Here is a 12,260-nt window from a genome sequence, read left to right as displayed (position 1 = left end):
CCCTAAAATAATGTTCAAGGGTCGGTCCCATTCTAGTTTTAATCCAATGTTTACGTACGTTTTTTACCTGCTACACTAGAAGTGTCACTTTTTGTTGGTGTGAGCAGAGGGCGAGCCACTTAATCCTATTGTTCTTGGGTGTGAGCTATGCTAATCTTGGAAATAAAACCAAAGCGCAATTTTACACTGAGCAGCGAGAGCCTCAGGTTTCCTTGAAATGGATAGGAGCATCTCATGCTCGGCAAACGTTACACGTCTAGTGTGGCAGGAAAGTAACCCCACTGTCAGAGCAGTTTCCTCCACTCTGCACTCTCATCTCTCCCACCGCTCTTCATTGGGTGTCATACAGCTTCATGGCACTGTGTTGGGACAGGACAGAGGAGTGTGACACACACGTAATCTGATCTCTTACTATGGCCAGCCTTACTGTGCCAGCCTGCCAGCTATATCTCACACATACACGTGACATCTCTGTTCCTATGCCAGCCAAGACCCCATTGATAGGACAGGGGTGAGGGAGGAGATTGAAGTGGATTTAACAAGTGACATCAATAAGGGATCATAGACTGACCAGGTAAAAGCTATGTCATGGAAAGAGCAGGTGTCCTTAATGTTGTCACTCCGTGAGATTTTATATACAGTACCAGTCAAAAGTTTGGACACACCTACTCATTCCAGGGTTTTTCTTTATTTGTACTATTTTCTACATTGTAGAATAATAGTGAAGACGTCACAACTATGTAATAACACATATGGAATCACGTAGTAACAACAAAAAGTGTTAAACAAATCAAAATATATTTTATATTTGAGATTCTTCAAAGTAGCCAACCTTAATGTAACCTGCCTTGAAAGGTTTGCACACTTTTGGCATTCTCTCAACCAGCTTCATGAGGTAGTCACCTGGAATGCATTTCAATTAACAGGTGTGCCTTATAAAAGTTAATTTGTGAAATTTCTTTCCTTAATGCGTTTGTGCCAATCAGTTGTGTTATGACAAGGTAGGGGGGGTATACAGAAGATAGCCCTATTTGGTAAAAGACCAGGTCCATTTTATAGCAAGAACAGCTCAAATAAGCAAAGAGAAACGACAGTCCATGATTACTTTAAGACATGAACATCAGTCAATCCGGAAATGTCAAGAACTTTGAAAGTTTATTTTAAGTGCAGTCGCAAAAACCATCAAGCTCTATGAAGAAACTGTTTCTCATGAGGACCGCCACAGGAAAGGAAGACCCAGAGTTACCTCTGCTGCAGAGGATAAGTTCATTAGTTAACTGCACCGCAGATTGCAGCCCAAATAAATGCTTCACAGAGTTTAAGTAACAGACACGTCTCAACATCAACTGTTCAGAGGAGACTGTGTGAATCAGGCCTTCATGGTCGAATTGCTGCAAAGAAACCACTACTAAAGTACACCAATAAGAAGAAGAGACTTGCTTGGGCCAAGAAACATGAGCAATGGACATTAGACCGGTGGGAATCTGTCCTTTGGTCTGATGAGTCCAAATTTGAGATTTCTGGTTCTAATCGCCGTGTCTTTGTGAGACGCAGAGTAGGTGAACGGATGATCTCAGCATGTGTGGTTCCCACCGTGAAGCATGGAGGAGGTGGCATGATGGTATGGGGGTGCTTTGCTGGTGACACTGTCTGTGATTTATTTAGAATTCAAGGCACACTTAACCAGCATGGCTACAACAGCATTCTGCAGCGATACGCCATCCCATCTGTGGTTTGTGCTTAGTGGGACTATCATTTGTTTTTCAACAGGACAATGACCCAACACACTTCCAGGCTGTGTAACGGCTATTTGACCAAGAAGGAGAGTGATGGAGTGCTGCATCAGATGACCTGGCCTCCACAATCACCCGACCTCAACCCAATTGAGATGGTTTGGGATGAGTTGGACCGCAGAGTGAAGGAAAAGCAGCCAACAAGTGCTCAGCATATATGGAAACTCCTTCAAGACTGTTGGAAAAGCATTCCTCATGAAGCTGGTTGAGAGAATGCCAAGAGTGTGCAAAGCTGTCATCAAGGCAAAGGGTGGCTACCTTGAAGAATCTCAAATACATTTTGATTTGGTTAACACTTCCTTGGTTACTACATGATTCCATGTGTTATTTCATAGTTTTGATGTCTTCACTACTATTCTACAATGTAGAAAATAGTAAAAATAAAGAAAAACCCTTGAATGAGCAGGTGTGTGTGTGTATATATAAAAAAGTAACAATAAAATAACAATAATGAGGCTATATACAGGGGGTACTGGTACCGAGTCAATGTGCTAGGGTACAGGTTAGTTGAGGTAATTTGTACATGTAGGTAGGGGTAAAGTGACTATGCATAGATAATAACAGTGAGTACCATCAGTGTGTGGCCATTGTGAGAGAAAAATTTATTCAGTTTCATGATTAATGGTGTGTGAGAGGGAGATGTCTCTGGTCTGACTGAGCCTGCATTTTCATAGACTGAATTGGTGTCTGTAAGGTACCAGGGACGAGATCTGTTATGAACTCTTGATAAGAACCTTGTCTTGGGGGCCAAACCCTGGTTTACATACAATGAGAACAGTCTACCCTCTGTAGCGCCTTACGGTCGGATGCCGAGCAGTTGCCATACCAGGCGGTGATGCAACCGGTCAGCATGCTCTCGACTTGAGACTCGAACCTTGTGACTTGCGGCTCGAATAATAGTGACTTGGTCCCACCTCTTAATTTCAAGTGGACAGTGTGATAGATAGGCTTAAGAACTCCATTTTGGTATAAGCTTTGAGGAAAAAAGGGTGCCCATTTCAACCAAAGACCTTGGTCTTTCTATTAAAATGTTGAAATGTTTATATCTGAGAAATAAACAAAATGTTTCAGAGAAATCAAGTTATGATATCACGTGCAATTCATTAAAAATGCTTGCGGCCAAACAACCAATAATACTGCGGCCTCTGGTTCTTTTCCTGTGTTTGATCCAGGCTGCGTTCTCACCTGCAGCTAACCGCACCATGGTACGAATGGAATCAGACATAGACTACACTTTTTGAACGAACCACGGTGCGCTTGTTTGGTGCACATCCAAGTGCGGATAGTGTTCACACCTGTACAAACAAACCGAACATAGGAGGGTAAAAACTCCAGAGTAAAATAATTTTAAAAAATACGCCAAACGAGCTAGGTGTGAAAGCCACCTAAGCCCCTCCCTCCAGTGACTCACTTCTCCAGGAAGTCCTTGTCCACTACGGCTGAGATGTCCAGAAGGGGGTTCCCCATCCCGAACACAGAATTAAGCCTGCAAAACACACATTAAAATAATTCACAAGATTAGTTTTGTATTTTTACAAACCATCAGAAAATATATGCACATGGAGGAATAACATACATAGGCTATTCTTTCCATTGACCGTCCACAAGTGTACCATTCACATGGCCGTAGGATAATAAGTAGGCTTAGGCCCAAACGGTCTGACGCTCTACCTATCTAACATTAAATAGGTGGGAATATGGACTGTGATGTGTGAACACTGGTGGTGTGAGCATATTTAATAGAAGTCCTATTTTCACTCATGCATCATCATATGACATGTTTCACAAAAAGGTCCCATCAGGAGGACAGCAGTGCGTGTGTGTGTCTTCCAGGGATGAGTTTAACACAAAGCTTGAGTTTGTAACAGTTGTACAGTCTTGTGACATGCGTTATCCCAAACATGTTTCTAAACCAACATCTCTCGTCCCCCTCAGAGACCCCATAATAGAACAGGACTGAACAACAGCTACAATGTGGCTGCACTTTTAAAGGTATCTGTGACCAAAAGATGGATATCTGTATTTCTAGTCATGTGAAATCCATAGATTAGGGCCTAATTTATTTATTTCAATTGACTGCTTTCCTTATATGAACTGTAACGCAGTAAAATCTTTGACATTGTTGCATGTTGCATTTGTATTTTTGTTCAGTGTATTTTTGGTAATACGACATTCTTTAAAGTATACTCCATCATAAGACTTTGTATGGGCAAATAAAATTCATAGAATAAAAAGGAATGTTTTACATCTTCCTAAGTCTGAGGGTGGTTTTAACCTTTCAGACTTTGAATTGTATCAACTCGCTACCCAAGGCTTTTCCTTGCGACATATGGTTAAATGCACTAAAGAGGAACAATGGGTACATATTGAAGATGCGCATGCTCATCCCCAGAATCTTTACAACTTCATAGTTAAGAACACTATAACAATATGGACAAAAGTGAAACGTATTCTAACAAGAACCAATATCGCTCCCTAAAAAAACAACCCTATGGAACAATCCTTGGATAGCTTTTCAGAATTCACCGATAAATTGGTCCACATAGAAAACTAAAGGCATAGAAACCTTAGAAACAAAATATAAACTATTGGACCCAAGACTTAAATATAACTGATATTGGCACAAGATGGAGGGAATGTCGGAACATAACTAATGAAATTATAGTTCATGAAAATGTACGCTTAATCCAGTGTAAACTAATGTACAGAATTTATTATACAAGAGACAACATTCACAAATTCTACAGCACAACGGCAGAGTCATGTCTTAAGTGTAAAACTAACAATGACTCAATAATCCATGCCTTCTGGGAATGCTATAAAGTCCAAAAGTTATGGGCAGAGTTAGAAAGTTGACTGTCAGAAGTATTACAATATAAATGTACTTTTAATCCATCTGTCTGCATATTTCAAGACATGGCATATGAGGGTGCAGTGAGATACTGATGGGTTGGACGATACTTTTCTCGTCAATCATCTTGAAAAGACGTATAACTTAACTGGAAATCAACCAATCCTCCATCGTTATGGAAATCAACCAATCCTCCATAGTAAACAAAGGTAAAATGCTTTATTATCTAAATGTTTAAAGTGCGTGGGTGACAGAGAAACAAAATGGTTTGAGGCCATGTGGCAGAGTGATGCGGGCGCTGGAGATGGGGGTGTAGCTGGGGGGGGTCTGGGTAGGTGTGCTGTCGTTGATGTTTGTGTGTCTGTATGCTGTTGTTTGTATGTGTATGTTTTGTAATGTTTTAATACTTTTTTTTCCTTTTTCTAAAAATAAAAATAAATAAAAGACTATAGCTAATAATCAAAGATTCCATTGTTGTGAGCAAGCGGGAGGCATGCGTGCATTTATTTACTAACGATAGGCCTAGCCCTTGATCATGACTCCGTTCCATTACACATAAGAGTCATTGGACGAAGGAGTATTCTGTACGGGGGTGTCATGAGCCCTCTCACTCCACCGGGTTACCACCTTAATTTGCTTCCACTCTGCTCACCTCCCTCTCTCTACTCAGCCTAACTAGCTCCACCTGTCCCTGCTCTGCTCGGCTCTAATTACTCTGCCAGCTGCGCTGCATTACCCACTAACCTCTCCCAGTATTTAAGGCCCTGTCTTTCAGCTCTCCGGTGTCAGATCGTCTGCAAAGCTCACACCCGGAACCTGTTTGCTCGCGCTTCTGGCTCACCCTGGTTTTGTGACCCCGGACCTGCCTGTTTTTTGGATACTCTTCTGCCTCAGGAGATCCAGACCTGCTTCTGCCATTACGACTCCTGACTACTCTTCAATCCCGGTAACTCTGACCAGCCTTCTGCCTTGCTACTACGTATTTTGGATTTCCCTTGAACTGTACTGCTGCCTGGTTTCATTCCGCCCTGTTGTGTCTGTGTCTCCCCCCAGGACTTCTGGACCACCCACCACCGGCTTCATAGGACGCATCGCTGCCACTGGGGGGCACAGACCCAGCGCATTGGACGGGATCCCTGTTACCCCTGGAGCCTTCATTCACTCCCTACTTCCCTTTTCCCTTAAGTTTAATAAACTTTCTGGTGTGACGCAATTGTGGTCCTCTGGTCGTCTGTCTGAACCGTGACAGTACGATCTGACCATTATGGACTCAGCGCACACTTTCCCGACATGGAAACCGATGAGCATGAGCAGCAGTTCCAGCAGCAGCAACAACAACTCGCCATGATCATTCAACTCCTCACCAACCTTACCCCAGCCAGTCTGCCCACCAGCCCAGCCCCCCGAGTTACCTGCCCCGGTCATTGCAGCCGCTGCTCCGGAACCCAAGATTGGAAACCCCGAGCGGTTCAACGGCGATTCAACCCAGGTCCGGCCATTCCTGACTAGCTGCCGACTTCAGTTCTCCTTGCAGCCAAGGACCTTCGCCACGGAGGGGGCTAAAGTTGGGTATGCCATCACTCACCTGACGGGCCGAGCTCGACTCTGGGGAACAGCAGAGTTCGAACGTCAAACCCCCGCATGTGCTACCTTCGACCTGTTTGCTGAGGAGATGCTGAAGGTGTTTGACCTGGATTCACCCACCGCAGAGGCGTCTCGTGAACTGTTCAGTATTCGACAAGGCAGACGTACAGTCGCAGACCATTCCATCGACTTCCGAACCCTGGCTAGACGAAGTTCTTGGAACACACCATCGTTGGTGGACGCGTTCTTCCATAGTTTGGCTGACTATATCAAGGACGAGTTGGTCTCCCATGAACTGCCTTCCACTCTTGATGAAGCCATCGCACTGACTGTCAGGATCGACAGAAGGATACAGACCCGTCGTCGTGAGAGGGGGCGCCAAGGTCCACCTACTACCGGCATTCGGAGAGATCCGACTGGGCTCCTGTCATCTACTGCCACTCACCCAGGTCAGCTTGATCAGTCTGAGCCTATGGAGATTGGGCGAGCCTCCCTCACTCCTGCAGAGCGCCAGCGCCGCTCACCTCAAACCTCTGCCTCTATTGTGGAGGTGATGGACATCGTGTGGTAACCTGCCCTTTAAAGGGCCGAGCTCACCGGGCGTAGGGGGAGCCCGGTTGAGTTCAATGACCATCCAGTCCTCCGACCGCAAACCCCCTGCTGCAAGTTCACCTCCGCCTCTCTGACTCAACTCACACCCTGGCTGCTCTGGTGGATTCTGGCGCCGAAGCCAACATAATGGACATCAAGCTGGCACGCCAACTGGGACTGGAGAACCTCCGTTTGACACCTCCTATTCCTGCCCGGGCACTGGACGGACACTTACTCGGATCGGTCACTCATGTCACGGCCCCGGTCTCGATGGGTCTGTCCGGAAACCATCAAGAAACTATCCAGTTTCACCTGCTCCCCCTCTCCAGGCCAACCCCTCATCCTGGGTTACCCATGGCTCCGCCCGGCACAACCCTCAGCTCGACTGGGTGACCGGGGTGATCAGGGAGTGGGAGAGGACTGCCACCGAACCTGCCTGCTTGCTGCCGCACTACCCCCTCGGCCAGTACCTACTAACTCCGCTCCTGACCTCTCCAATGTCCCAGAATGCTACCATGGTCTCAGAGAGGTGTTTAACAAAGCAAGAGCCACATCTCTGCCCCCTCACCGACCGCACGACTGTGCCATCGACCTCCTCCCTGGAACAGCTCCTCCAAGGGGTCGTCTTTATTCGTTGTCTGCTCCTGAAAGAAAGTCCATGGAGGACTACATCAATGGCTCTCTGTCCGCAGGATTAATCCGTTCATCTTCATCTCCTGCTGGTGCTGGCTTCTTCTTTGTGGGGAAGAAGGACGGATCTCTTCGCCCCTGCATCGACTACAGGGGACTCAACGACATCACAGTGAAAAACCGTTACCCTCTGCCTCTGCTCACCTCTGCTTTTGAGTTGCTCCAGGGAGCCACTGTTTTTACCAAGTTGGATCTCAGAAACGCTTACCACCTAGTGCGGATCCGGGAGGGAGATGAATGGAAAACCGCATTCAATACACCAACAGGCCACTACGAGTATCTGGTTATGCCTTTTGGCCTCACCAATGCTCCTGCTGTGTTCCAGGCTCTAGTGAATGATGTACTGCGGGACATGTTAAACAAGTTTGTCTTCGTTTACCTGGATGACATCTTAATTTACTCCAGAAACCTGTCTGAACACACCCGCCATGTCCAGCAAGTCCTTCATCGTCTTCTGGAGAATTCCCTCTACGCCAAGGCAGAGAAATGTGAGTTTCACGTCAAGACAGTGGCCTTCCTGGGGTACATAGTGGCAGAAGGAAGTATCCAAATGGATCCTGCCAAAGTATCAGCAGTCACTTCATGGCCAGTTCCGGAGAACAGAAAGAAGCTGCAACAGTTTCTGGGGTTTGCTAACTTCTATAGGAAGTTTATCCGGAACTACAGTACCGTTGCTGCCCCTCTCACTGCTCTAACCAGCACCAAGCAACCCTTCACCTGGACCCCAGCAGCCGACAAAGCCTTCAGTACCCTCAAGGTGAGGTTCACCTCCGCTCCCATCCTCCAGATGCCTGATGTGGACCGGCAATTCATTGTGGAGGTGGACGCCTCGGATGTGGGAGTTGGTGCTGTGATTTCTCAGTGGGCTGCGGAGGATAGGAAGCTCCATCCCTGTGCCTTTTTCTCACGTCGGTTGTCCCCCCTCTGAGTGCAATTACGACATAGGGAACCGTGAGCTGCTGGCTGTGAAACTTGCCTTGGAGGAGTGGCGTCACTGGCTGGAGGGGTCCACCATTCCATTTCTCGTTTGGACCGATCATAAGAACTTGGAGTACATCCGCACGGCCAAACGGTTGAACTCCAGGCAGTCCCGCTGGGCCCTGTTCTTCACCAGGTTTAATTTCACTCTGTCATACCGGCCTGGATCACGCAACACCAAGCCAGACGCCCTCTCCCGTCAATTCCAGAAGGATGACACCCCCTCCAAGGACCCTGTGTCGATTCTGCCAAGTCCCTGCATCGTTGCAGCTCTGACCTGGGCTGTTGAGGAACAGGTGCTGGAGGCTCTCCGTAACCAGCCAGGTCCCAGCACTTGCCCAGCTGACCGCCTTTTTGTCCCCGAAGACCTGAGGTCCCAGGTCATTCAGTGGGGACATGACTCCCCGCCTAGCTTGTCACCCTGGCTCCACCCGCACTTACAACCTGCTCGCCCAGAGGTTCTGGTGGCCCTCTCTGAGGAAGGATGTACGGGAATTCGTCCCAAGCCTGCCCCATCTGCAACCAACACAAGTCGTCCTGCCAGCCCCCAGCCGGATTGCTGCAGCCCCTGCCTGTGCCCAGACGTCCCTGGTCTCACATCGCCCTTGACTTTGTCACGGGGCTGCCCCCTTCAAGTGGCATGACCGTCATTCTCACCATCGTTGACCGTTTCAGCAAGATGGCACACTTCATTCCCCTCCCCAAGCTCCCAACCGCCAAGGAGACCGCCCAGGTGGCCCTGGAACACGTCTTCCGGATCCACGGACTGCCAAGGGATGTTGTTTCTGACCGTGGTCCACAATTCTCCTCCGCTTTTTGGAAGGAGTTCTGTCACCTGCTGGGAGCCACAGTCAGTCTGACTTCCGGATTCCATCCCCAATCCAATGGGCAGTCAGAGCGGGCTAATCAGGAGCTCGAGAAGGCACTGCGATGCATGACTTCACGCAACCCCCACTCCTGGTCGCAGCAATTGACATGGGTGGAGTACGCACACAATTCTCTGACCTGCTCTGCCATCGGTATGTCCCCTTTCCAATGTGTTTATGGATACCAGCCTCCTCTATTTGCCAGCCAGGAGGAGGAGGTTACTTGCCCATCTGCACTTGCTTTTGCCCGTCGATGTCGCCGCACCTGGTCACAAGCCCGAGCCACACTCCTCAGGTCCGTTGCCAGCTACACTACCGGGGCCAACCGTCGGAGAATTCCTGCTCCCACCTACCATGTTGGTCAAAGGGTGTGGTTGTCATCGAAGAACCTGCCACTCAGGGTGGAGTCGCAGAAGCTGGCACCTCGGTTCATTGGCCCATTCCCTATCATAAGAGTGATTAGCCCAACTGTTGTCCGGCTCCAACTGCCTAATTCCCCTGAGGGTGCACCCCACTTTCCATGTGTCTAAGATTAAGCCCATCCATGAGAGTCCGCTGGTCCCTGCTGCGCCTGGTCCTCCTCCTCCACGGCTCGTCGATGGTGGTCTGGTTTACACCGTCCGCCGCCTGCTTCGGTCCAGACGGAGGGGTAGGGGTCTCCAGTACCTCATTGACTGGGAGGGCTATGGACCTGAGGAAAGGACCTGGGTGCCAGCTAGTCGGATTGTGGATAGGACTCTCATCACCGCTTTCCACCAACGGCATCCTGATCAACCTGCAATCCGTAGGGGGCCGCCCCAGAGGGGTCCCTAACCGTCCGGCCCGCTCGGCTTCCTGTCCTGTGCCTGATCCTGTCTCGGGACCTGTCCCATCTCCCGACCACGGCCCTCCGGCTTCCTCCGAGGATGAGGACGTTCACTCGGACCGTTCGGAGGAGTTCTAGCCCTCCTCCGGCTCCCCTCCTCCCGCCCGGCGTGGTGTTGCTCTTGGGACTTCTGGGGCCGTCCCTTGGGGGGTTCTGTCATGAGCCCTCTCACTCCACCGGGTTACCACCTTAATTTGCTTCCACTCTGCTCACCTCCCTCTCTCTACTCAGCCTAACTAGCTCCACCTGTCCCTGCTCTGCTCGGCTCTAATTACTCTGCCAGCTGCGCTGCATTACCCACTAACCTCTCCCAGTATTTAAGGCCCTGTCTTTCAGCTCTCCGGTGTCAGATCGTCTGCAAAGCTCACACCCGGAACCTGTTTGCTCGCGCTTCTGGCTCACCCTGGTTTTGTGACCCCGGACCTGCCTGTTTTTTGGATACTCTTCTGCCTCAGGAGATCCAGACCTGCTTCTGCCATTACGACTCCTGACTACTCTTCAATCCCGGTAACTCTGACCAGCCTTCTGCCTTGCTACTACGTATTTTGGATTTCCCTTGAACTGTACTGCTGCCTGGTTTCATTCCGCCCTGTTGTGTCTGTGTCTCCCCCCCCCCAGGACTTCTGGACCACCCACCACCGGCTTCATAGGACGCATCGCTGCCACTGGGGGGGGCACAGACCCAGCGCATTGGACGGGATCCCTGTTACCCCTGGAGCCTTCATTCACTCCCTACTTCCCTTTTCCCTTAAGTTTAATAAACTTTCTGGTGTGACGCAATTGTGGTCCTCTGGTCGTCTGTCTGAACCGTGACAGGGGGAGTTTTGTTAAGGGCCCCGATGCTCGGTCTGAACATTAACACGCATCACCTGCGGTACGGTTTTGCAAGAAACAATTTTCAAAAAACAAAACGCTAAATTGATACACACCTTTATATGGTTAGGGTTTCCACATGGCCATATTTACATGTTACAATGCTTGTTTATGGAAAACGGAGTCGACTACCTGTGATAATTAGCGTCTCCGAAACTCCTGTGTGTAAATAGAAGACTGTCACCACAAACGTGTCGTCACTGAGTTGAGTTTTAACTGGTCGATACTCATAAAAATGTAAATTCTGAAAACGATTACCTTACCAGGGTTTCCATTAGGAAAATGTGGCGCCGGACAACGTGACCGGGAAGATTTTAAATTTACCGGCCATTTGAGAAATGTACCGGACACATATGCATTGGGTGTGTAACCCATCAGGGTGCCCACCCTCTGTGCTTAGAATGACAGCAATCACATTTAGATTATGGTAATTCATAAAATAATGAATTTAGCCTTTATTACTATAGCCCAAAGAAACGCATTCAATAACACATGCATAAATGTAAAAAAAACGGTCAAATCATAAATCATATGATTTTGAAGTTTTGAAGTGTTTTTTGTTTGTTTATTTAACCGGAACCGGTTACCTTTAGACGAGTCTCGTGACACTTGTGGGGGTCGTAGGGCAAAACGGATTCCACTATCGTGTTTGGGAGTCTCCCCTTTCCATAGTGGTCATAATTTGTAGGTCAAACCGTTCGAACACTACAGACGTTTTCATGAGAAGACCAATTTTCGGGATGTCTCATGGTCTGACAAACACCGCTCTAGCTCTGCCACCTTTCACCTCTTATGCGGAAGTGCAACATCGGCGGATGGACACGCATCCAATGCAAAAAATATAAACATCTCCAGCTTAAACGGACAGATTTTGATGGGAATTTGTTTTAATGATGTTACTTAGATTGGCACCGGTGCGTCAATCGACTATAGGGGGTTGAAGAAGCACGCACGCCTGAGCATGCATAGAAGTAGCCTACCTGGCCTGCTGCGCGCAAATCTAGGAAAGTGCCCATTTGGGGATGTTTGATTTCTGATTGTCTTAAAATCACCATATCCACCACTAATAAGCTGAGCTTCTCAGACATTTTTTACTCACCTCACACAGTAAGTCAATGTAGCCAGTTTATTTATTTTGTACATCCATTGCGAATGATAGCCTAATAGTT

General features: G+C 48.2%; 1 protein-coding gene across 2 annotated transcripts in view; it reads right to left on the bottom strand.

The window, feature by feature from the left end:
- The window catches only part of LOC121568211 (adenosine kinase), a 44,764-nt gene that overhangs the window by 16,410 nt on the left and 16,094 nt on the right, over nucleotides 1-12,260 (bottom strand). For both annotated transcript variants that reach the window (XM_041878769.2, XM_045223287.1), the window contains one exon: nucleotides 3,205-3,279. In XM_041878769.2, coding sequence (XP_041734703.1) covers nucleotides 3,205-3,279 — 75 coding nt within the window. The remainder of the gene's footprint in view (nucleotides 1-3,204; nucleotides 3,280-12,260) is intronic.

This window comes from Coregonus clupeaformis, chromosome 1, assembly GCF_020615455.1.
Source record: "Coregonus clupeaformis isolate EN_2021a chromosome 1, ASM2061545v1, whole genome shotgun sequence".
In the NCBI taxonomy this organism is placed as follows: Eukaryota; Metazoa; Chordata; class Actinopteri; order Salmoniformes; family Salmonidae; genus Coregonus; species Coregonus clupeaformis.
The sequence above is the reverse complement of the archived record's forward strand: the minus strand, read 5'-3'. Positions and strand labels throughout refer to the sequence as shown.